At 39.6% G+C, this 21,862-nt stretch overlaps 1 protein-coding gene across 3 annotated transcripts in view; it reads left to right on the top strand.

The window, feature by feature from the left end:
• LOC137296185 (dedicator of cytokinesis protein 3-like) overlaps positions 1-21,862 on the top strand; it is a 139,793-nt gene that overhangs the window by 103,494 nt on the left and 14,437 nt on the right. For 2 of the 3 annotated variants that reach the window (XM_067827900.1, XM_067827898.1), the window contains exons 37-47: positions 7,731-7,791; positions 8,931-9,173; positions 9,441-9,530; positions 11,916-12,026; positions 12,808-12,949; positions 13,539-13,705; positions 14,345-14,608; positions 15,465-15,548; positions 17,216-17,335; positions 19,023-19,117; positions 19,252-19,324. In XM_067827900.1, the coding sequence (XP_067684001.1) occupies positions 7,731-7,791; positions 8,931-9,173; positions 9,441-9,530; positions 11,916-12,026; positions 12,808-12,949; positions 13,539-13,705; positions 14,345-14,608; positions 15,465-15,548; positions 17,216-17,335; positions 19,023-19,117; positions 19,252-19,324 (1,450 nt within the window). Of the gene's footprint in view, positions 1-7,730; positions 7,792-8,930; positions 9,174-9,440; positions 9,531-11,915; positions 12,027-12,807; positions 12,950-13,538; positions 13,706-14,344; positions 14,609-15,464; positions 15,549-17,215; positions 17,336-19,022; positions 19,118-19,251; positions 19,325-19,771; positions 19,790-21,862 lie in introns of all 3 variants that reach the window. The other variant, XM_067827899.1, reaches the window with a different exon arrangement.

Genomic DNA, 21,862 nt, shown 5'->3' with positions numbered 1-21,862 from the left:
ATTCCTTGTTCCACAAATGATTATTTACCTATTGCACTGAACATGTGTCCATTCCCCCTGATTAAAGCTCTTTACTTTCTTTTACCATAAAATGATGTGTTTAACCTGAAATTTTCAGGTGTATTCAAACAAATCTCATTCACTCACTGTCCTTTTCCCTAGAATCAAATCCACTCTCCTATACAGCACCTAGACCACCTAAGACCTACTCTACTCATACCCTTCCACTAGTTTCTACCAGAAACACAACTTTACCCACCCTTTTTGTTTTGTTGCCCCATCCACCATAATAGATACTACAATGTTGACCATTCCTTGTTTTGTCCCTTCTCTAGTTCCACCTGCCACAATACAGGCCACAATGTTTAACCTTTCTTGTTACTGTCTCTTCTCTAGTCCCACCCACCAGTCTCTCCCACTCAGTGTTGCATGTGGTATATATGTCTCACTTCAAAGAAAAGGTAATTGCTGTTTGGTTATGGTGTCAAGCTCAGTTTAATCTTCCCATAACAAAGTACTGCTGTGGCTCCTCTCAGTGCTGCAGTCCACCACTAGATGGAAGACAAACACCAGCTGAAGATGATGGAGTGAGTTGACTAGGAACAGATGCCATTCATCCACTACAGAAAACTTTGGCTTAGGATTTCAGGACATAGCAACACACATCCATGACCCTAGACTATCATCTCGTACAGAGAAACACATTTTACACAAAAATAAAGTTTCATGAGTCATAATCATAATATATAATGAAAAGGAACCCAGAGACTCGCTATATTTTCAGAAACTTGCAATTTGGACTTGTCACACGTTAGACTTCTATGGGCTTTCTTGGATATAACTGTTTCAGGACCTGTACGACTGACTACCACTGCCCATTAACACTACACTGACATCAACATCCCCGAAATGCATGTTAGTAGTTAGTAATGTCTACAGACAAAATATATAAAACAGCCCCAGGAAAATCCTTAATTTTATATGTGTAAGAGGAAACAAGCCTCTGAGGTTTTGGTAGACAATGTAAAACTGGAGGGGGGAGGGATGAGGCTACATATCAATAACTGAAGCACAAGTAAAATCAATTTAATGACAGTAACTATAAATAGATAATTCAACCCCTTTTTTGGCCCAATGGCAGTGTGGTAGAGCGTCTGCCTACATATCTGAAAGATACAGTTCCTATCTTGGGAAAATGTATACACTTGGAGCATAATCTTGATATTTTTCAATTGATTTCAAACACTCATCTATCATGTGAATGTTGATGTTCATATTGAGTTAGGAAAAGATAATTGCAAAAAGAAAAACGTGGGAAGAGGTCTTACTTACAATACAAAAACCTCAAAAATGTTTGTTCTTGGAAAACAAGGTATGACCTAATATATAGAGAGAAGCACACTTCAGGTTCATATAGCGGCTTTATCAATTAAAACCTCTGCTAGACTACTTTGACACTAGCAGACTACAGACACAACAATAATGAGAGAATGACAGTTATAGAATGATACTTTGTGAGAATCTGATTGCTTGTATAAACTCTCTTCAAAAACCGGGATCTGAAACTGAAATAGTTATTAGTTTCAAGTAAGTTATTTGTTGGATTTATAAAGAAAATGTTGTGAAAGTGATACTACATCTAATGACACACTTTAACTCTCAGGGGCCATTGCCATTTCACAGGGAAAAACAGAAAATATCAGAACATTCTTTACTTGAAGCTAATAGAAACAGGCCACAGACACTTTTGGACACTTGGACAATCAGACCAAGACAGGTGTGTTCACAAGGACAAACAGGTTGGACAGTTTAGAACTCAATAGAACAAACATGCATAGATAGTTTTGTTCACTAGAATAACCAGGCCAGATCCAGTTTAGGACAAACAGACCTGCACAAGTGAGTTCACCAGGACAAACAGAGCTACACAAGTGTGTTCACCAGGACAAACAGACCTACGTAAGTGAGTTCACAAGGACAAACAGACATTGACTAACTTAGTGTACAGGAACCCTCAGACCATGATTTAGTTGAAAAGGACAAACAATATACATAGTCAGTATTGTCCACCAGGAAAAGCTGGACACAGAGTTTATTTCAATCAGAAAACACACCATACAATCTCAGCTTAAAATTGGTTCTAGAAAAGTTAACTGCCAACATCGATTTTGAAAAGTGGTAAATTCAATCAATATTGACTGCATTCTTGTCTCATACAAGGAGAGCTGAACAATGTGTCATTTACACATAAATTTCATTTTCCTGAAACCATTAGATTTCTTTTGTGTCAGACTGACCTGTAGTGGAACGATAATTTCAGTACATAATGTTGTATATTCAAGGGACTATGATCATCTTCTGCATCAGTCTTATTTCCATGAATAACCATTGCCTGTCCTTATTTGACCCTACTGATATACAACACCACAGCAGTGATATGTTTGTACAAAGTTTTTCCTGCAAAGGCTAATTGTTGCACGTTATTTCCGTGAAGTTTTGTGTGAACCGTGTTAATAGGGTGGGAACAAGTAATATATTTGTGAGAACTTGGATGATTCTAAGACAGTCAACATGACAAATGAATGGCAGATTGATTTTCAGTGAGTGAAACCATTCTTTTAGTGAAGAACTTTTGCATTTCCATGTTGTTCCTTGAATGTTAGTTTGATGAGCATATTAAGCGTTATTGTACTTATTAACCTTGAGTTTCTGGTTTTTTTTAAATGAATTATAAAATGTTTCGGCCTTGAACAGAAATATGCTCTCCTTTCCTTTAATGAATGACTTTTGTGTTCTTCTGTTGGTGTACAAACTTCTGAAACGATTGAATAGAAAATTTGGTTCCATATAAATATCCTTGCAGGCAGAATGTAATGAATATTGATATGATTGTATTGATAGCTGATGGCTTTTGTTGCTGAAACATATTGCAAGTGTTTAGGAATACATCATGCAACTAAATAAACATATGAGTTCAGAGTGTTAGTTATCAGTATTGTTCCACAGACAGGTCTCTGTCAGTCATTGATTATTTTGTCAAGCATTTGTTTTGTGTTTTGTCTGTATTACAGTTCCTGAACCACTTTTTGCTCCTGCCAAGTCTTCTCTCTACAATGCTAAAAGCCTTAAATGATATCCCCATGTTCAGGATCTCTGGTTTCCCAGGAGCTCATTTTCATTTTATATGGGTTTTTTGTTACACTCAAAATTATATCTATTCCATGGCTAAGCATTGGTCAATATCCAATGCAAGTCTAGGTTTTCTATTTATCTCCCATCTCATTGAGGCTCCTTTTCAATTTAAATAGAATCATATGTTGCTCCAGAATTATATATATTCATAGGCTAAGCATTATTCTAAGACTTCCTGAAATAAGATATTTGGGAAAAAAATTGTCAACATAAAATTAAGGCTTTACAAGCACAATTACGCTGACCTTCCACTAAACAAACATGACCACAAATTTAAAAAGCCTCCTCTGTTTCTATTCATCAATATTTCTAAACTTTACATCCAGAATCCTTACAGCAGTCTGGAATACATTACCATGCAAGTATGATCCTGAACTGTTTCCTGTCTCTTCAACCAGTATTGATGTAGTGACTTGTCTGCATCTATGTGACCTACCACTGAAGGACCCTAGGCAGCTGCTGTTCCTGCTTTTTGTTTACCTCTGTCTCCAATCAGCACTTCCTGCTGGAGAAGCTGCTCTGTGTGGAATTTTAATATTTTTATCATCATGTCTCCTGGGACAGCTGGCTTCAATTGGGAAGGAATTTAAAGATGAACTGAGGGCTCTCAATGATCTCTGCTTCCTGTTTGTCAGATCTTATGATTTGCTGGATTTGCTTTATATTTTGTGGAGATAGAATATGAGGTTAATTTAATTACATTGAAGGAGTCAATATATCATTGAGAATCATTACAGATATCCACTCTTACATGAAAGATTTTTTATGGTAATTATTTGATAATTATTTCCTGCATAAATGTTTCTGTGCTGTAATGTGGCTCTTCCATACTGATTGTTATCTAAGGCAAACTCAACCTTGAAACTGATTACCATGGTCGTGTTCTTTAATATATTTTTCAGCGAATATGTTTTGACAGCAGTGTGTTGTGTCATTTCACTATGAAACCACTCCTCAGCTCATAGTACTAGCTTCCTAGACACGTTTCTTCCATTACCCCTCTTTCCTCTTTCACACATTGTCTCCTCCTACACAAGTGTCTCCTCCATCACACTTGTCTTCTCCTACACACCTGTCTCTTCCTGCACACACGTTGCCTTCACATTTGTCTCCTCCTTCACTTGCCTCCTTCATCACACTTGTCTAATCCATCACACGTCTCTTCCTGCACACAGCACCTTCACAGTTGTCTCCTACACCAGTGACTCCTCCTTCACACTTGCCTCCACCTACACGAGTGTCTCCTCCATCAGACCTGTCTCCTTCACACTTGCCTCCTCCTACACACTTGCCTCTTGCTACACACCCTGTCTCCTCCATCACACCCCATCTCCTCCTACACACCTACCTGTTTCTTCACAATTGCCTCCAACACGTTTCCTTCACACTGGTCTCCTCCTGCACTCCCTGCCCCCATCTGCACACCTGTCTCCTTCACATCTGCCAACTCCAACACACCTTGTCCTGTTCATCACTTCACCCCTCTCCACCATCACCATTACCTGTTTGGTTCATGTTCTGCTAGTGTATTGAATAAATCCTGATAGTATCCTCTAGAAAATAACCTGCTCATTCTTTGCTAAGTCACCCAATCATCATGCAGAAATGCATAATTCTATTCTTAGAATTGTAGTCTAGGATTAAGCAGCCTTGGATTAGTAGGTATTCAGAGACCGTGGATTTACCCTTTTTGTACCACCTTGAGCGAGCACTGAATGCATGGATACAGGAGCAGTTGCAAATACCCACTTTTACTGTTATTATTCTTATAAGGTCTGTATCTGGCTAAGATACACAGAGAAAATTTCCAAATACACATTGAAAAAGAATGGTTGCACACCAATTACACATTTAAAATGTTAGATACGCTAAAAGTTACAAACGTGTGTGTACAGAATAAATGTATAAAAATAGCTTTCATAATGAAAAATACATCAACTGCTATCAAGTTGTACTGTTAGTGTAGTACTGGTGTTGTACTGTCACTATAGGATAAGTGATTTTTTTAATGAAATCATTTCAATTATACTTATGTTGGGTTTTCATGAGGTCTGACATAAGGCATTATATGCCTGTTTAGTAAACTATCTCAATGACATATACTTAGCTGAGTAAAATCTCTGAAGTATCCACATATTTGAAAGCAGTGGGTAACAGAAAATGAAATACCCACTCAACATTTATAACACCCACTCCAAGAAAACATAGTGGGTACAGGACCCACATGAGCTAAATGTTATGTGAAGCTGTGGGTAATGGTGTAGAGTGTTCATATTATCACAATATACTTACTTGATGGCATGGACATTGGTTTCCGACTAGTGAGATAATTCCATGAGAGACAGTCTCTGCCAGGTGTATGAGGAAGTCATGCTGATGTAAACTGAAGTCCCCATTATTTCCCCAAGTTCATTGTGTCCCCATTATTTCCCCAAGTTCATTGTCTATTTTGTTACAAGTAAAGGCTTTGTGAAACATTTTCCTCAAAGATCTGGATCAAGATCATGATTGTGGTGATTAGCAATGTAGTTGTCCTCATTTCTTTTGTCATTTGGTCCTAGAGCGTCCACACAGATGTTGCCAACAGTTGTTTTGTACTGTTCGGGAAGACATACACTACACATTAGAATGTGTGTATACTTATTACATACTTCTACACTTTGATTATTGTTGCCACATATGGGACAACTGTGCGACGGAACAGTCTATGATTTTAGAAAATTTACAGTAAGATGCTGTAGGAATGATTTGTGGAGCAGTGAGAGAAACTAGTCATGAAAAAAATGTACAATAAAACTAATTTCGTACCATTAGTTAAGCATGGAGAAATCAAGAAACTTACTTTATTCTACAAAATGAAAAATAATCTTACTCCAAACAACTTATCTGATTTAATTCCTGGACATGTTTCAGTTTTAAGTTCTTACAATCTGAGAAATACTGATAGTATTCGCACAATTTGTTGCCATACAGTCTTGTGCTCAGTCCTATTACCAAACACAATACTCTTATGGAACAATTTATCACCTGAAATAATTAACTCAGAATCAGTAAATTCATTCAATAAACGACTACAGACCGAAGAAAGACATGCTCTCTTTGACAATAACTTTGGATCTGGACTGTGTTTGCTGAAGATATATGTTCCCAAGACTGTGTTTTCAGAAGACAGACACAGTCCCAAGACTGCTTCTTGAAAATGTACAGCTCCAAGATTGTGTTAATGCTTGAAGTAGCCTGTAGGTTGTTGTCCATGGTACAGGGTGTATGATTATGATACATGCACTGCTTTATATATCTCATTCAGACATTATTCACACTATGCATAATGGCAAGTCTGAGAATGTACCTGGGCAGGGTTGGATTGGCCCTTTGTGAAACACAGCCAAGGAAGTGCTAAGATATATATCCAGATATGCTAGAACTAACTGCACCTGATAGAGCTGATGTGACTTTCTGTGAAGTGCAGTGGACCTCTGAGTAGTATTTATTGTAAACTGGTTTTACAGAATTAGTTACACTTTTGGTCCTGCACCGTTGGGACATGTCAGAGTGCTGAGTTGATGGGTTTTCAAATAAACCAATTAGATGAACAGATAACTGCACACTGAAATTGGAGGAACTGGAAAAACAGTCAGGGAAATGTTTGCCTCAGTTTGATCACAGAATTGACGGATATGGGTTAATTTGGTTGTGAAACCCAACACTCCTAAATGACAATTTACTTGTGTACTGAGTACAATTCACCACGGCTGAAGTACATCATGATTTGAGGGGTCTTTTATTGCTTCAGAAATACAGAAATGTATCAACAGTGAATACCTGCACTGTATTAAAGAGTTTCAATACTGTTAAGTGTGTGGAGTGATGGGGAGGCCCAGCGATTAAAGCGTTTGCTCTTCACGCCCAACACCTGGGTTCGATCCCCCACATGGGCGCAAAGTGTGAAGCCAAATTCTGGTGTCATCTGTGGTGGTATGATATTGGTGGAATATTGTGAAAAGCGGCGTAAAATTCACTCACTCACTCACTCTAAGTGTATGTCAAGGAGAAGGGCCTGCATGTTTTCAGTGTCTTAACTGTGTTACCATTAGATATATGAATAGTCAACATCCATATGTGTATCACTACTAAATAACAAGCAGAGACCTATCTTTGTGAGTTATTGCAGTTGTGAGAGGTCTAGTTTTACAATTTCTTTTGGCCCACCAACTTCTTCAATAAAAAACCCCCCAACAACCATCAACGCAGTTGTGAGAGATCTAGTTCTAGAACTTCTTTTGGCCCACCCACTTCAAGAACAAGAAACAGCAACCATCAACACAGTTGTGGGAAATCTTGAACTTATATTGACGCACCTGTTCGTGGTAAATTCATGCACATTCATCAGACCTTTTATTGTGCCAGGTCAACTTTGATAATAATCCTTTTCATAATTATTTTGCAGTCATAACAGAGTATCAGTAACTGTGAAATGTTTATGGCTTTTTCTCTTTGTGATCTTATTTATATTTCCTGACTCTGCCACTCTGTTTCAGACAAGTTATTGAGGGGGAAGAACACCGAGACAAGAGGATGCACTGCACTTTTAACATCCTTGTGAGTTGTTGTCATCATTACTTAGGCCAGACCGATTTTATTTCTTGTTTTAAATATATTTTTCCTCTGAAAACCTAAAGGCAGGCAGGAGAAAAAGTAAAAATAAAATTTCCAATCAAAGTAATATTCCTTCTAAATACCCAAAGTATTGTAACTTTTAATTGAATATTCGTCAAAAAACAGCCTGAAATGTATTTTCTTGTGAGTTTACATTTTTAGTTCCCCCAAAACATTAGGATTATATTTTTTCAGTGGGGAAAATTCATTTCTATTTTTTTTCCTATTCTTGAAAAAACATGGCAGGCAGATCTGTAAACTAAGAAATAAAATTGGTTAGGCCTTAAATAAGTACCTGAATATCAAGGCGTACCCATTATGTCCTGTTCCCCACAATTTATTTGAAGGAAGAAATCTATCTTTGAGTTATCTCTCTATTCATTTTATGGATTTCAGTCGATCATGTTTGCACCATTTTACCAATGCAGGATACAGATAGGTCAGCTGTGCCCCATACATGTCACTATGTTAGGGCACCAAGACAGGATACAGTGTTGGGGCCTGAAGACAGCATATTGCCCCCTTGTGCCCCACACTTTCCCTTTGTAGGGCCTCAAGACAGGATATGGGCCTTTGTGCCCTACACTTTCCCTTTGTAGGGGCCTCAAGACAGGTTGTAGCCCCTTGTGTCCCACACTTTGCCTTTGTAGGGGCGATAAGACAGGATATTGGCCCCTTGTGCCCTACACTAACCCTTTGTAGGGGCCTCAAGACAGGATGTAGTCCCATGTGCCCTACACTTTCCCTTTGTAGGGGCGTCAAGACAGGATATAGGCCCTTGTGCCCTACATTTTCCCTTTGTAGGGGTCTCAAGACAGGACGTAGCCCCTTGTGCCCTACATTTTCCCTTTGTAAGGGCATCAAGGCAGGATATGGGCCCTTGTGCCCTACACTTTCCCTTTGTAGGGGTGTCAAGACAGGATGTAGCCCTTTGTGCCCTACACTTTCCCTTTGTAGGGACATCGAGATAAGATGTAACCCCTTGAGCCCACTCTTGTCCCAATGTGTATGTTAGTGGTAATGAAAACAATGGCAATGATATTGTCATAAGTAAAACATGCTACAGTGGAGGTTTTCTCCAGAACTTCTACAAGGACAACATCAACCGTGAGGAGATGTACATCCGCTACATCAACAAGTTGTTCCTTCTCCATCACGACGCCAACAACTTCGTTGAGGCTGGACTCACCCTACAACTGTATGCACAGCTGTTGCGGTGGACCACAGACCAGTTGTCTGCCAGCCTTGGGTACCCTGCACAGAAGGAATGGGAAAGGAAGGAAGAACTCACTCTCAAGGTCATTGAGTGCTTCGACAAGGGCAAGGTTAGTGCATGACATCTTTTGTTGACAGGTTTTGTCCTGGATTCTTCTGGATTTGGGATACTTTCAGTAGTATGAGATACACTTAGCAAGGATGTGTTTAGTTGAACTGTTTGGAACTTTTGATAAATGATGACAATGTTTCCTTAGTGTGTGACCCAAGGTATTCCAAGGGAGAATTCCTCCATACAACGGACTCAGGCTTGTTGAGTTCTGACTTCATGGCAACACTATATGACCCCAGTCACCTGATCTTACCCTGTGTTCCAGGCCTGGGAGTACGGGATTCCACTCTGCAAGGAACTGGCAGAGGTCTATGAGAAGAAGCTTTTCAACTACAAGAAACTCAGTCAAATATTGGTATGTTGGCTAGCTATTCTCAAAACGCTCGTAGCACTATCAACTTCTTAAGCCCATTCTTAACACACTAACTACAATCAAAGTTATGAATTTTCAGGGCTATGTACCTTTTGAGAATAAGGACCCTGTTTACTGATGTTAAACATTGGCCTGGTGTTTTCACATGTTACATTATTGTAAATCATGAATTTAATGCATCACGAATTTAATGCAAGTATGAGGGTCTAGTCTAAAATATGTCACATAATCAATGCGAGCTCTGGAATCTGTGTTGATAAAATGTGACACCTGGAATCTTTGATGTTTAGTTTCTTTTCCCACTGGATATTTACCAAAATCCTGAATAGAGCTCGTGAATCAATGAATGGAAACAAGCTGACAATGTTTTGGTTTCACTGCCATATTTGAACATGTGGTTGCTTGTTACTACTTGTCTTATGAAAACATTTATAAACGTAATCTTATTTGAAAAACTTCTTCAAAGGTGAGCAAACATTGCAAAATGATCCTCCGTGGTTGGAGAATGTCCAATGTGGTTGACGTGCTTGATTGACTTCAAACAATAACCAGTGATAATTACACGTGACTTGAAATACCTTTAATGAGGAAGTGACCTGTATTGGTGTAATGTGTAGTGTCAACGCTTCCTCTGTTGAATAGATTCAGTGGAAGTCAATTAGTGTCATGGAAATCAGGGTCGATACATCAGTTAATATTACGAGAGATGTCTACATTGTTTTTGCATTCTGTATCATCATAATGAATGCTAACTTGAGGACAATAAAGATGGCCAGAGATTTTGGTTGATTTAGTTCTCCATAGTAGACATGGTCAGACTGATATGCTTCATTATCATAATGCCTGAAGAATGCAGACGCTTTTTTTGCATTAATGAAATGCTCACATTAATTTCATGATTTACAGTATCTAAGTAACATTTTTCCCTGTGTCTTTTCTGGGTGCACTAATTTAATGTAAATTTTAAGATTAAGAAGTATATACACAATAAATGCATTGTTTATATGACTCTGATATGATAGGTGTTCGCTTGTCAGGCAGAAGACCGGGTTCTGTTCCCCCGATGGGTATAATGTGTGAAGCCTATTTCTGATGGCCCCTGCCATGATGTTGGAATATTGTTAAAAGCGACACAACACCATACTCACTCATTCTTGTATGATTTTCTCAAATGTGATATTTATATTTTTAACATATACAAGAGTTGATCTATTTCCATCCTAAAATCAGTAACTTTAAAAGTCCTTCCATAAGTTTTGTCTTGTCTGTACATGGCTGAAGCACTAGCGTGTAGCATTGTCATAGCCTTGTGGTTGAGGCATTTGCATTACAAGTAGAATACCACTCTCTCGCTCACTCACTCAACTACTCACTCATCCACTCAACCACTCTCTCACTCACTCAACCACTCACTCAACCACTCACTCAACTACTCAACCACTCACTCAACCAATCACTCACTCACTCACTCATTCACTGACTCACTGACACTCACTCAACCACTTATCTGTATCATGAGGATATGTAGATTACAAATGTTTTGACACTACTAGCCTGACCATATGTCTTTCTGGGACTTTAATAGACTCAGTCTATGTCTTGATACATCCAACCGTACTGTCACTGATACTTCACAGACCAGAAGTGGTTAAATCCAGACAAACAAAGAATAATTGTTGACCTGTAATTGGAAGAGCAAGTTAACTATTATCTCTTTGACCCCCGCAAACCTGTCGTAGACCGTGCCTGATACAGCTTTGTCCTGGGTTGCTAGATCTAAATCTGTCTGCGGAAGTATGGCATGGAGCCTGTAAATGTCAGGGGACAATGCAGGGTGGGAACACTCACATACAATAACCCCGTCACTGACTCAACCTCGTTATTTTGTTTATATTCAATAACTTATTCTTATTCAAATTCATTTGGAACTTGATTTTGCTTTGTAATGTTTATGGACTGTAAACCATGTATTAATATTATGTTAGCTTTCATGTGGAGAATTTGGTAATTGCAAAGATATTGCAATTTGTGTCTGGAAGAGTAGTCTCCCTTGAGCAGCCATACTTAAAGGAGCGAGTGAATATAGTTTTTCACCACTTTCAGAAATATTCCAGCAATATCACGGTGGGGGACATCAGAACTGGGGTTCCCACATTGCACCAATGTTTGGAATCAAACTTGGTTTGTTTGAGTGACGAGCAAGCACTTTAATCACTAGGCTACCCCATCACCCCTAAATGAAAGGAAATGATGTATTTTTTAGTTTGATGTATTGAAGATATATGGAACTAATTTTCAGGTTTTGATTGTTGTTTTGTAAGTTGAATCGGGTATATAAAGTGGCACTGCTTTCTTATGTTACCATAGCAACGAGAGGCAGCGTTCTTCAACAATATTCTGGAGGGCTCCTCCTTGAGACAGAATCCTTCCTACTACAGAGTGGCTTACTATGGCATGAGTTTTCCACCATTTGTCAGAGTACGTACTTGTTCCACAGACAGACATCTTGTATACACACCATGCATAATCAGGTATTTAGATGGTGCCGAAATGTTTAATCAGCTGAACAGAGATGGTGCTGCATGTTTGGGAAAAGCCTTGTATATCCTGAATAAGGATTAACTGACCCACAGGTGTGACATTTGTGAGTCTACAAATTAAAGACAGTGTAAACCTTTGTGATCACTCATGTGGCATAGTGACTTAATGAACCCCTCTCTACTTGTTAAAGGAATGAAATGTTTCTAAGAATGGAGCTGTCTTGGTAAGATGTTAAAGCATAGAACACCAAGTGTTACCCTCAGGTAATGTAAGCATGCACTTTGTGTAGGTTGGTTAGTGTTTAATGCTGCACTCAGCAATATTCCAACTATATGACAGCTGGTGTGTAAATAATCAAACCTGGACCATACAATCCAGTGACAAACAGCTTGAGCATCGATCTATGAAATTAGGATGCTATGGCATGTGTCAGCCAAGTCAGCAAGCCTGACCACCCAATCCTGATAATCAGTTCTTATGACAAGCATGGGTTACTGATGATCAATTCTAACCTGGATCTTCATGGGTCCATACCGCAGGTTTCTATTGTTAATCGTCTGTCACATAGAACAAATGTTAAAAAACATGCTCTAGTGAATGAGGAAGCCCATATACTTTATTAAGGAACATTTTGGTGTTTGATATAAAACTGCAATGTATTTTATGTTTTTATTGATTTTTTGTAAATTTATGAAATTGCCACCATTGAATATTCCAGAACAAGGAGTTTGTCTACCGCGGAGACGAGTGTCTAAAGTTAGCCACCATTATGAGTCACCTGATCACTGAGTTCCCATCAGCCTCCATTCTCACCAGCAGCGCCCCTCCAGATGACAAAGTCCGGGAGGGGGAACAACAATGTATCCTGACTGCATGATGTTCTAAACAGTACATTTCAGCACACACTCAGCCTGTTGGTATTCTAGGTTGGTTGGAATAGGTCACTTGTGTGTTGCATACCGGGCTATTGTTATGGTTCTTGGTTTATCTGTGTGCAGAATTTAAGCTCTTACTCAGGGTAGTTTTTCACCTTGAATCGATGCTGGTCTCTGGCGTTACATTATTACCCTGACGGAACTGTACTTTCAAAGCTGCTTCTAAGTGCTAAGCATGATGTGTAGGTCTGTGCATCCATCATTTTAAACAGCTGGTTGGACTGAGTGCAATGTGAACGAAGTGCCTTGCCCACTGACACAACACAGTATGAAACCTAGGTCAGAGTTTTTGGTGTTTCCACCAGGGTTTGAACATGGGCCTTTGGCGTGAGAGGCCAGCATGCTAACGACTACACCATTCGTCTTAACAAGTTACTATTGGAAATGTACATGGTAAAGAAGGACCTTTCTTTAATTGAATACATTTCACGGTTCTGTGAATAGGGTCAATGCATTTTATCTCTTACATTTTTATGGAAGTGCAAAATACAAATTTGACCTTGACCTTGTGAAGACATTCAGATCAGTAGTTTGAAACCTGTGCCGTCTGAGAGGTCAGAGTTTCAAGGTCACACAGTTCCCACTGAAATCAGCAACTTCTACAGCGTCAATGAGGTGGATATGTTTCAGTTTGACCGCCCCTACCACCGAGGGGAAAGGAATGAGGACAATGAATTTAAGGTGGGTTTTGAAAAGCACTAAGTTTGAATTACGGAGGAGTAGTGTTGTGCCCTGACTTTTTCTAGGCATTACACCATGTGTGGAACTTGCACATCCGTTTGTAGTTTGGGTTAGCTGACATGGAGCAATTATAATTGACAGTCCAAGATATCATATCACATGGTCTTGGATGCCATCTTAAGGTGCAGTTTTTGAATTCTAACACATTGAGATTTTTTGTCAAGAGTTAACTTACAGTAAACTAATTTCATCCAAATCATGTATAAATTCACACTATTAAACTCTTTCTTTGTCCTGCTGACCATTTCTTCCAAGAGACTGTTTGGTCATTGAGATGTTGTTGAATATAGCCAAATAAGGGCTGCTTGTTCTAAGAAACAATGCAAATGGATTTTTTGGTCAGAGTCTGTGTCTGTGTTGATAATGTCAGTGTAAAATGTTCCTTGTTTAAACATCCTTTGTTCTTTCTCAGGGTAAATTGTGTATAATGGCAGGAATGTTGCTGAGTATAGTATAAAACAAAGAACAATACAAGAAGTCTGAACAATATAACAAATCTGAAGAAAATTCACAAAGCAATATATAATATATCTGAAAAAGATTCAGGCATTACGTTGTTCTTTTACGGTTTGTTTTCAGACACTGTGCCTTGAGAGGAAGGTGTTGAAGACCAGCTACAAATTGCCTGGGATACTGAGGTGGTACGAGGTGGTACATACAGAAGTGATACATCTGCCACCCATTCTTGTAGCCACTGAGAACATAAGGACGGTCAACACGGAACTGGACTATCTGACCGGCCGGTGTAAGTCCAACACAGACATGTTCTTCCAGCAATTGATGATGAGGCTACAAGGAGTCATCAACAGTGTGGTCAATGGAGGCCTGCCCAAGTACCAGGAGGTAAGGGCAGACAACTGGAGAATGAAATTTATTTCCTCAATGACTACTTATGAACACACGTCAAAAAAGTCACATCAAATTTTGCACCAGTATGCATGTCAGGGAAGTTGAAGAATGTGGTACTGAAGTGCAGTCAACATCATGCAAACAATGAGCATATATACAATAGATTACAAATGTCACACCACTGGGAGACCAGTCCCAGCTTGACCACCAGAATTAGACTGAAATACAGCGGTATATTTGTCAAAACACTACTCCGACCAACTCAGATAATGTGAGAAGCAGTGAAGGATCTTCTGGATCAAAGTGTAGTTAGAGTGTAACTGTTGCAGTGGTCAGATAACCTTTTGCAAGGGTACCTGACTTTATGGAATTTGTGTGAGTGTTTCACGGATTATCGCTACATTGATAATGTGTTTATTCTTGACCTGTGAATTACAGGTTAGAATTGATCTTTGGTAACCCATGCTTTTCATAAGGGATGACTAAAGGTATCAGGTAGTCACGATTGCTGACTTGCTTAACACAGGTCATCTTACTCCAAATGCGTAGATTGATACTCATATTGTTGACCAATGGTTTTACTGGTTGAGAATCAATTATTTAGAGACTTCCGCCATATATGTGGAATATTGCTGAGTGTGGCATAAAACAAAAGTCTCTCACTTATTGTGAATCTTTGTTATGGAAGAGCCACATCCAGCTAACTTGACCTTGAATCAGGTTCATTTTAGACTGATTTAGCATAGCTGTGATGATTTCAAACAGTACCTCAGTGTGTATGCAATGCAATATAGCCGAAAACCACATATCTGTCATAAGACACAGTGATTAGTTTTAAGGTTGATTGCAGGCATTTTTCTGTGATGAGTTTGCATCAAAGCACCCTGATGAAGTGTGCCACCTGTCTGAGCTGAAGTTGCTGTTGGTGGAGCAGGTGAGTTGCTAGTCTTACTGGATCAGGAAACCATGTACATGGCTGTAGTGGGTTGTGACTGCAGCTTTCAAACTGTTGCATAAGTCTAGAGCCATGCTACAAGGGGATGTCAATAAGTTTTGAGCCTTGAGCATTTTTCATACCCAGGTGTCACAGCCTATGGTACGACATTGAACCTTGGGGTGTAGTTGATGTGATATATAAGTTTTGGTATCCTACTCTCAGAAGTTATTGAACAGCTCACATTGACAGAAAGAGACCCCCCTCACGGCAGTGAAAATGAATAAAATTAAGTATAGAGCAGTAATTAAGTTTTTAGTTCTTGAAGGAAACTCGGCAAAGAACATTGAAGAAAAGCTTTCAGCAGTTTATGGGAAGTCTTCCCCTTCATCTGCTACCATCAAAAGATGGGTCTATGAATTTAAGCATGGTAGAGAGAGTCTTGAAGATGACCCCCGTCCAGGTCGCCCAACAACAAGCACTAGACAGGAAAACATTGACAGAGTGCATAGACTTGTGCTGGATAATCGTTGAATCACACTCCACGAGTTAGAGGAGACCACAGGCATTTCACATGGATCCATCAAGACAATTCTTCATGAACATCTCGTCATGTCTAAGGTGTGCGAAAGATGGGTGCCAAGAATGCTTACAGATGAAATGAAGCAAACAAGGGTCACCATAAACAACTCCATGCTAACCAGATACAACAAGAATCCAGAAGAAATTCACTTTAGGCTAGTAACCTGTGATGAAACCTGGATCCACCACTATGATCCTGAGCGCAAACAAGAATCCATGGAATGGAAGCATGTCACTTCTCCCAGGACCAAAAAGTTCAAAGTCTCCAGATCAGTGCAGAAGGTAATGGCAACAGTCTTCTGGGATAGCAAAGGCGTCATCCACATCGATTACTTACCAAAAGGAAGAACAATGAATGGGGAATATTACTTGTTGAGGCAAGTGCTACAGTCAGTCAAGGAGAAGCGCCGGGGCAAGATCAGACGTGGTATTCTTCTACATCAAGACAATGCTCCAGTACACACCTCTTGCGTTGCAGCCGGTGCTGTCCAGGAATACGGGTACAAAATCTTGCCGCATCTCCCCTACTCTCAAGACCTGGCACCCAGTGATTACCATCTGTTCCCAAATCTCAAGAAACACTTGCGTGGTCGTAGATTTCAGGATGATAATGAGCTTGTTGTCCATATGAAGTTGTTATCCATAGAGAATCTTACTTTCTTGTGACTGCCTATACTTCTAAAATGCCCATCAAACAGATCATCTTTCTGTACACACAATGAACCCTCAGCATATCAGCAAATGAAACAGCCAATCGGAAGCCGTCGTTACACTTGAGTGCATATCCACCCGCTATGACTGGGTTCGGTCTCCCTAGGGCTTCGTTTCAGGGGAAGTAAGCCCAAGTACAAAATATTACACTTTTGAATCGTGATTGTACGCTTATAATTTTGTTTATTTGTATTTTAAAACGCAGCAATGTATAATATATGCCATGAATAAGTGATAAATGTGTTTTAATTATGTTTGATTTTTTGGTTGCATGTGACCTTTAAGGTGCTGCATATGGCCAGGTAAGTATTCACAATAGAAGATTTCTCTCACATGAACAAGTATCTAATTACATCTTTGTACTCCATTTCCAGGTAGACCTGATGGAACGAGGACTGCAAAAGACTGAGTCCATGTGCACTGAGGAGATGAAACCCCTGCAGAAGACACTGGTGGAGATGTTCTCCAAACTCAAACAGGATATCACGGAGTCTGTAAGTCACACACCCAAGCAGTATATCACTCAGTCTGTAAACTACACTTCCAGGCAGGATATCACTGTGTCACACCTCCAAAAGGGTATATCACAGAGTCTGTAAGTCACACATCCATGCAGGATATCACACAGTCTGTAAGCTGTACATCCAGGCAGGATATCACTGAGTCTTTAGGTCACACATCCTGGCAGGAAATCACTGAGTCTTTAGGTCACACATCCAGGCAGGATATCACGGAGTCTGTAAGTCACACATCCACGTAGCATATCACTCAGTCTGAAAGCTTCACATCCAGGCAGGATATCACTGAGTCTTCAGGTCACACATCCAGGCAGGATATCATGGAGTCTGTAAGTCACATATCCTAGCAGGATATCACTCAGTCCGTAAGGTAAACATCTAGGCAGCATATCACTGAGTCTGTAAGCTACACATCCATGCAGGATATCATGGAGTCTGTAAGTCAAACATTCAGGCAGTTAATCACTCAGTCTGAAAGCTACACATCCACGTTGGATATCACTGAGTCTGTAAGCTACACATCCATGCAGGATATCATGGAGTCTGTAAGTCAAACATCCAGGCAGGATATCACGGAGCCTGTAAGTCACACATCCAGGCAGCATATCACTGATTCTGTAAGTCACAAATCCACGCAGGATATCACTGTCTGTAAGCTACACATCCAGGCAGGATATCACTGAGTCCTTAAGCTACACATCCAGGCAGGATATCATGCAGTCGGTAAGTCACACATCCAGGCAGGATATCACTGAGTCTGTAAGTCACACATCCAGGCAGGATATCACTGAGTCTTTAAGTCGCACATCCAGGCAGGATATCACTGAGTCTGTAAGTCACACATCCAGGCAGGATATCACTGAGTCTTTAAGTCGCACATCCAGGCAGCATATCACTGAGTCTGTAAGTCACACATCCAGACAGGATATCACTGAGTCTTTAAGTCGCACATCCAGGCAGGATATCACTGAGTCTTTAAGTCACACATCCAGGCAGGATATCACTGAGTCTTTAAGTCGCACATCCAGGCAGGATATCACTGAGTCTGTAAGTCACACATCCAGGCAGGATATCACTGAGTCTTTAAGTCGCACATCCAGGCAGGATATCACTGAGTCTGTAAGTCACACATCCAGGCAGGATATCACTGAGTCTTTAAGTCGCACATCCAGGCAGCATATCACTGAGTCTGTAAGTCACACATCCAGGCAGGATATCACTGAGTCTGTGGGTCACGATATCACTGAGTCTGTAAGTGATTCTGTGTGTCCACCTCACCTTACCTTCACCTGCTGCACCTGTAACCTTGTAATGACATTTAGAGCATGCGCTGGTGCGACCTGAAACTCATGTTGATTTCACCTTGCATACCATGCATGTAACCTAAAACTTCAAAATTCAGTCTCATGTTGATTTCAGCTGGCACACAATTTGTGAAATATTTTGCAGTTCAAAGAACACAGACTTTGGTTGGAAAACAGAATGAGGAGAAGTGACTGATGACCACACAGAGAGTGATAGAATGATGATTGCTGTTCATGTCAGGAAATTTTATACAATAAAATAGAATCATCCAATCAGACCAAGATGATTTTGTTATAATGATGTGTCAACAATATCAAAACTCAGTGTCCAGTGACCAGTGTCATTTCTGTCATTCTAGGGATCTCCGAGGGCGGGAAGATTACGAGGTGGGTCTCTGGGAGCGTTACCTCGCCCTGGCACCCCTGGGAGCGGGTCCCTCAACTCAAGCAGCAGGTAAGACTTTGCAGTTCTACATGATGCCATTTAGGGAACGCTGTGATATTGCAAGAATATTGATTGAAGCAGCATGAGACCACATTGACTCAGACCTCCGGCACTAGTTCACACAGTACTTCACACTGTTTCAGCAACAGATCCTCCATCACCTCAGCAGAGGCCATTTCCCAGGATGGAGACAACATCTACATGGACCCACCTGAGGTAAGCCTGCCTTAACTGGAAACACTGGAACATACGAGAGCGATTTTTGATAAGGCGTTACGTGGCAGAAAAACCAGTAATTATTTCAGCTTAGAAATATTTGTTAGAGCCTTGTTTAAAAAACATGTATATTGGTAATGATAGTAGAGCACTTATGCAGCACATTCCACATAGTGTCAAGCTCCTAGTGCAGCAGCTTGTGAACGATTTGTTGTACCTTACTAAATTCTGTTCTGAACTTCCTTGGGAATATACAGATGCATCCATACCTGAAGTCTGAAAGCAGGTGCTTGTGATAAGTTGTCACAGATCAGTTACTTGATAGTATTTATATATTGGAGTATTTGACAAATGTTTAAAAAAAATCATTAATTAATAGTATATTCATTTCACAATTTTGAAAACTGACTGAAGTGTTATATTGTGGTCCTCCCTTATGTTATCAAGGTAGATCCACTGCTACCTGTAAGTATCCTCTGTTACTGGTGCAGAATCTGTCATTATTGTACTCTAGGTATAAGGTCAAGAACTAATCACATCTTTTGGCTAACATATGTATCCAACAGTTGCTGCTAACTTAGCGTATCTTACATGTGAGTCCATAACCCTGCTCCCTGAGTTTCACTTCTATGTGGTTGTGGGTTTCACAAAGTGGAGACCTGCATCATTTGGGTTCACCTCACACATGAAGCTGTCATGCTGTGTTGTTACTGGGAAACTGCTTAGAGGTGCATAAGACCTCACTCACAGACTCGCTCACTGATACATCATCAAGTTCCATCTGAATTAAGTTTTCCGACAGTATTGATAAATGTCATTGTACTGGCTTCAGTTGTGTAATGAAATCCTACAGCTCAGGCTACAGAGTCTTGATGCATCTTAAACTTCAGGTTGTCAATACTAGATATACCCTACAGTGAACTCTACAAATACCATCTGCATTGTATGGTTCACACTACAAATACTTCTTTGTATCCTAAAGTTAATGCTAACAATGCTTAATATATCCTACAGTTAAATCTACAAATACCATCTGTATTGTACAGTTCACACCACAGACACATGATATATCCTATAGTCAAAACTGCAGGGACTGGCTACAGGGTTTACAAAGCTTTGGTATAGTGTTGGCAGCATTAAGATATATGTTTACAGTGTTTTAGTTTAATACGCCTTGCTGAAGCTAGTTCTCATGTCTATTTCTGTATCAGGTTTTTATTTTATAATGTCACCAATAAGCAAAGAAAGCCAGGATATCAAAAAGTTGATGTGAGATTTCATTTCCATTTAATACTTGTAAACTGGTAAAAAAAAAAGGAAAAAAGGGGTAGAGAATTGTAAACTAGTAGTTATACACAAAGAAACACCTTGTAATTTGTGATTTTCTTGTTGAGCCACAGTCACATGATTTGATACATTATTGGTCCTATTTTTTAAACTTTTGCTGGATAAGTGGTGTCAGTTCCATTGCAGTAACATAGTATAACCAAGTGGTTGAAATGTTTGTCGGGCTTTGAAGCCAACATAGGTACTAGTATGTACAGTTTCTGAACAGTTTTATCAGTTTCACTGTAGGGGAGTGACGTAGCCAAGTGGTTAAGCTGTTTGCCCCTCGAACCCCCAATGGCTTCTAGTTGGGTAATTTTCCGGAACAGTTTTATCAGTTTCACTGCAGGGCAGTGAGGTAGCCAAGTGGTTAAGGTGTTAGCCCATGTTTGAACCATACATTGGTACAGTATTTGGTGCTGGTTGATGACCAGTGTAGTCTGTTTCTGTGTAGGGCAGTGTTGTAGCCAAGTTGTTAAGGTGTTAGCCCGAGTAAGAGGATATGGAGGAAATGTGTGCAGAGCATTTTTTGGTGTAACCCACCACTGTAATGCTGGACAAAAATTATCAAGGTGATATGTATAACTATATTCAGCAACTCAAACTGTGACTTTATATAATGGAATAGTGCCAAAACCTAACTTTGAGTTCACTGACTGGTGCCTACACACGTAAGTACTTCATGTTCTTGTACAATTACTATTATGTCATTAATGTTTTGTTTATATTTACCACAAGAAGCTCTACTGATGCTTGTGTTTAACATCAAGATTAATATTATTAATAAGTGCCTCCCCTGATTGGGCCAAATATCCTAAAATGAGGACAATTTTCATAGATTTTCAACTTCTTTATTCTGTATACATTTTGACAGTTCTACAGCTGTTGTAAAGCAAGTGGTCTCAGCGACATCAGAATCTTATGTCGAAAGGTCAGATATACAGAATAATAAAGTTGTATATCCATAAAATATTGTCCTCATTCTTCATTTCCTCAACTTCTACAATACCAATCAAAGAAGCCAAATATGCTACTCTTAAGTAGTTAAGAAGACACTACAAGTAGTAATTCATGTGTTCTAGAAATCTCCAAAATCTTTTGATCTGTATAATTGCATTGTATAATTGTTCATTGCACTGACATTTGATACTGTACTGCCAATTGATAACATTTTAGTATATTGTCTTTACTTTCAAATAATACCAAGACACA

Source organism: Haliotis asinina, chromosome 9 (assembly GCF_037392515.1).
Source record: "Haliotis asinina isolate JCU_RB_2024 chromosome 9, JCU_Hal_asi_v2, whole genome shotgun sequence".
Lineage (NCBI taxonomy): Eukaryota > Metazoa > Mollusca > Gastropoda > Lepetellida > Haliotidae > Haliotis > Haliotis asinina.
This window is presented reverse-complemented; position numbering and strand designations above follow the sequence as displayed.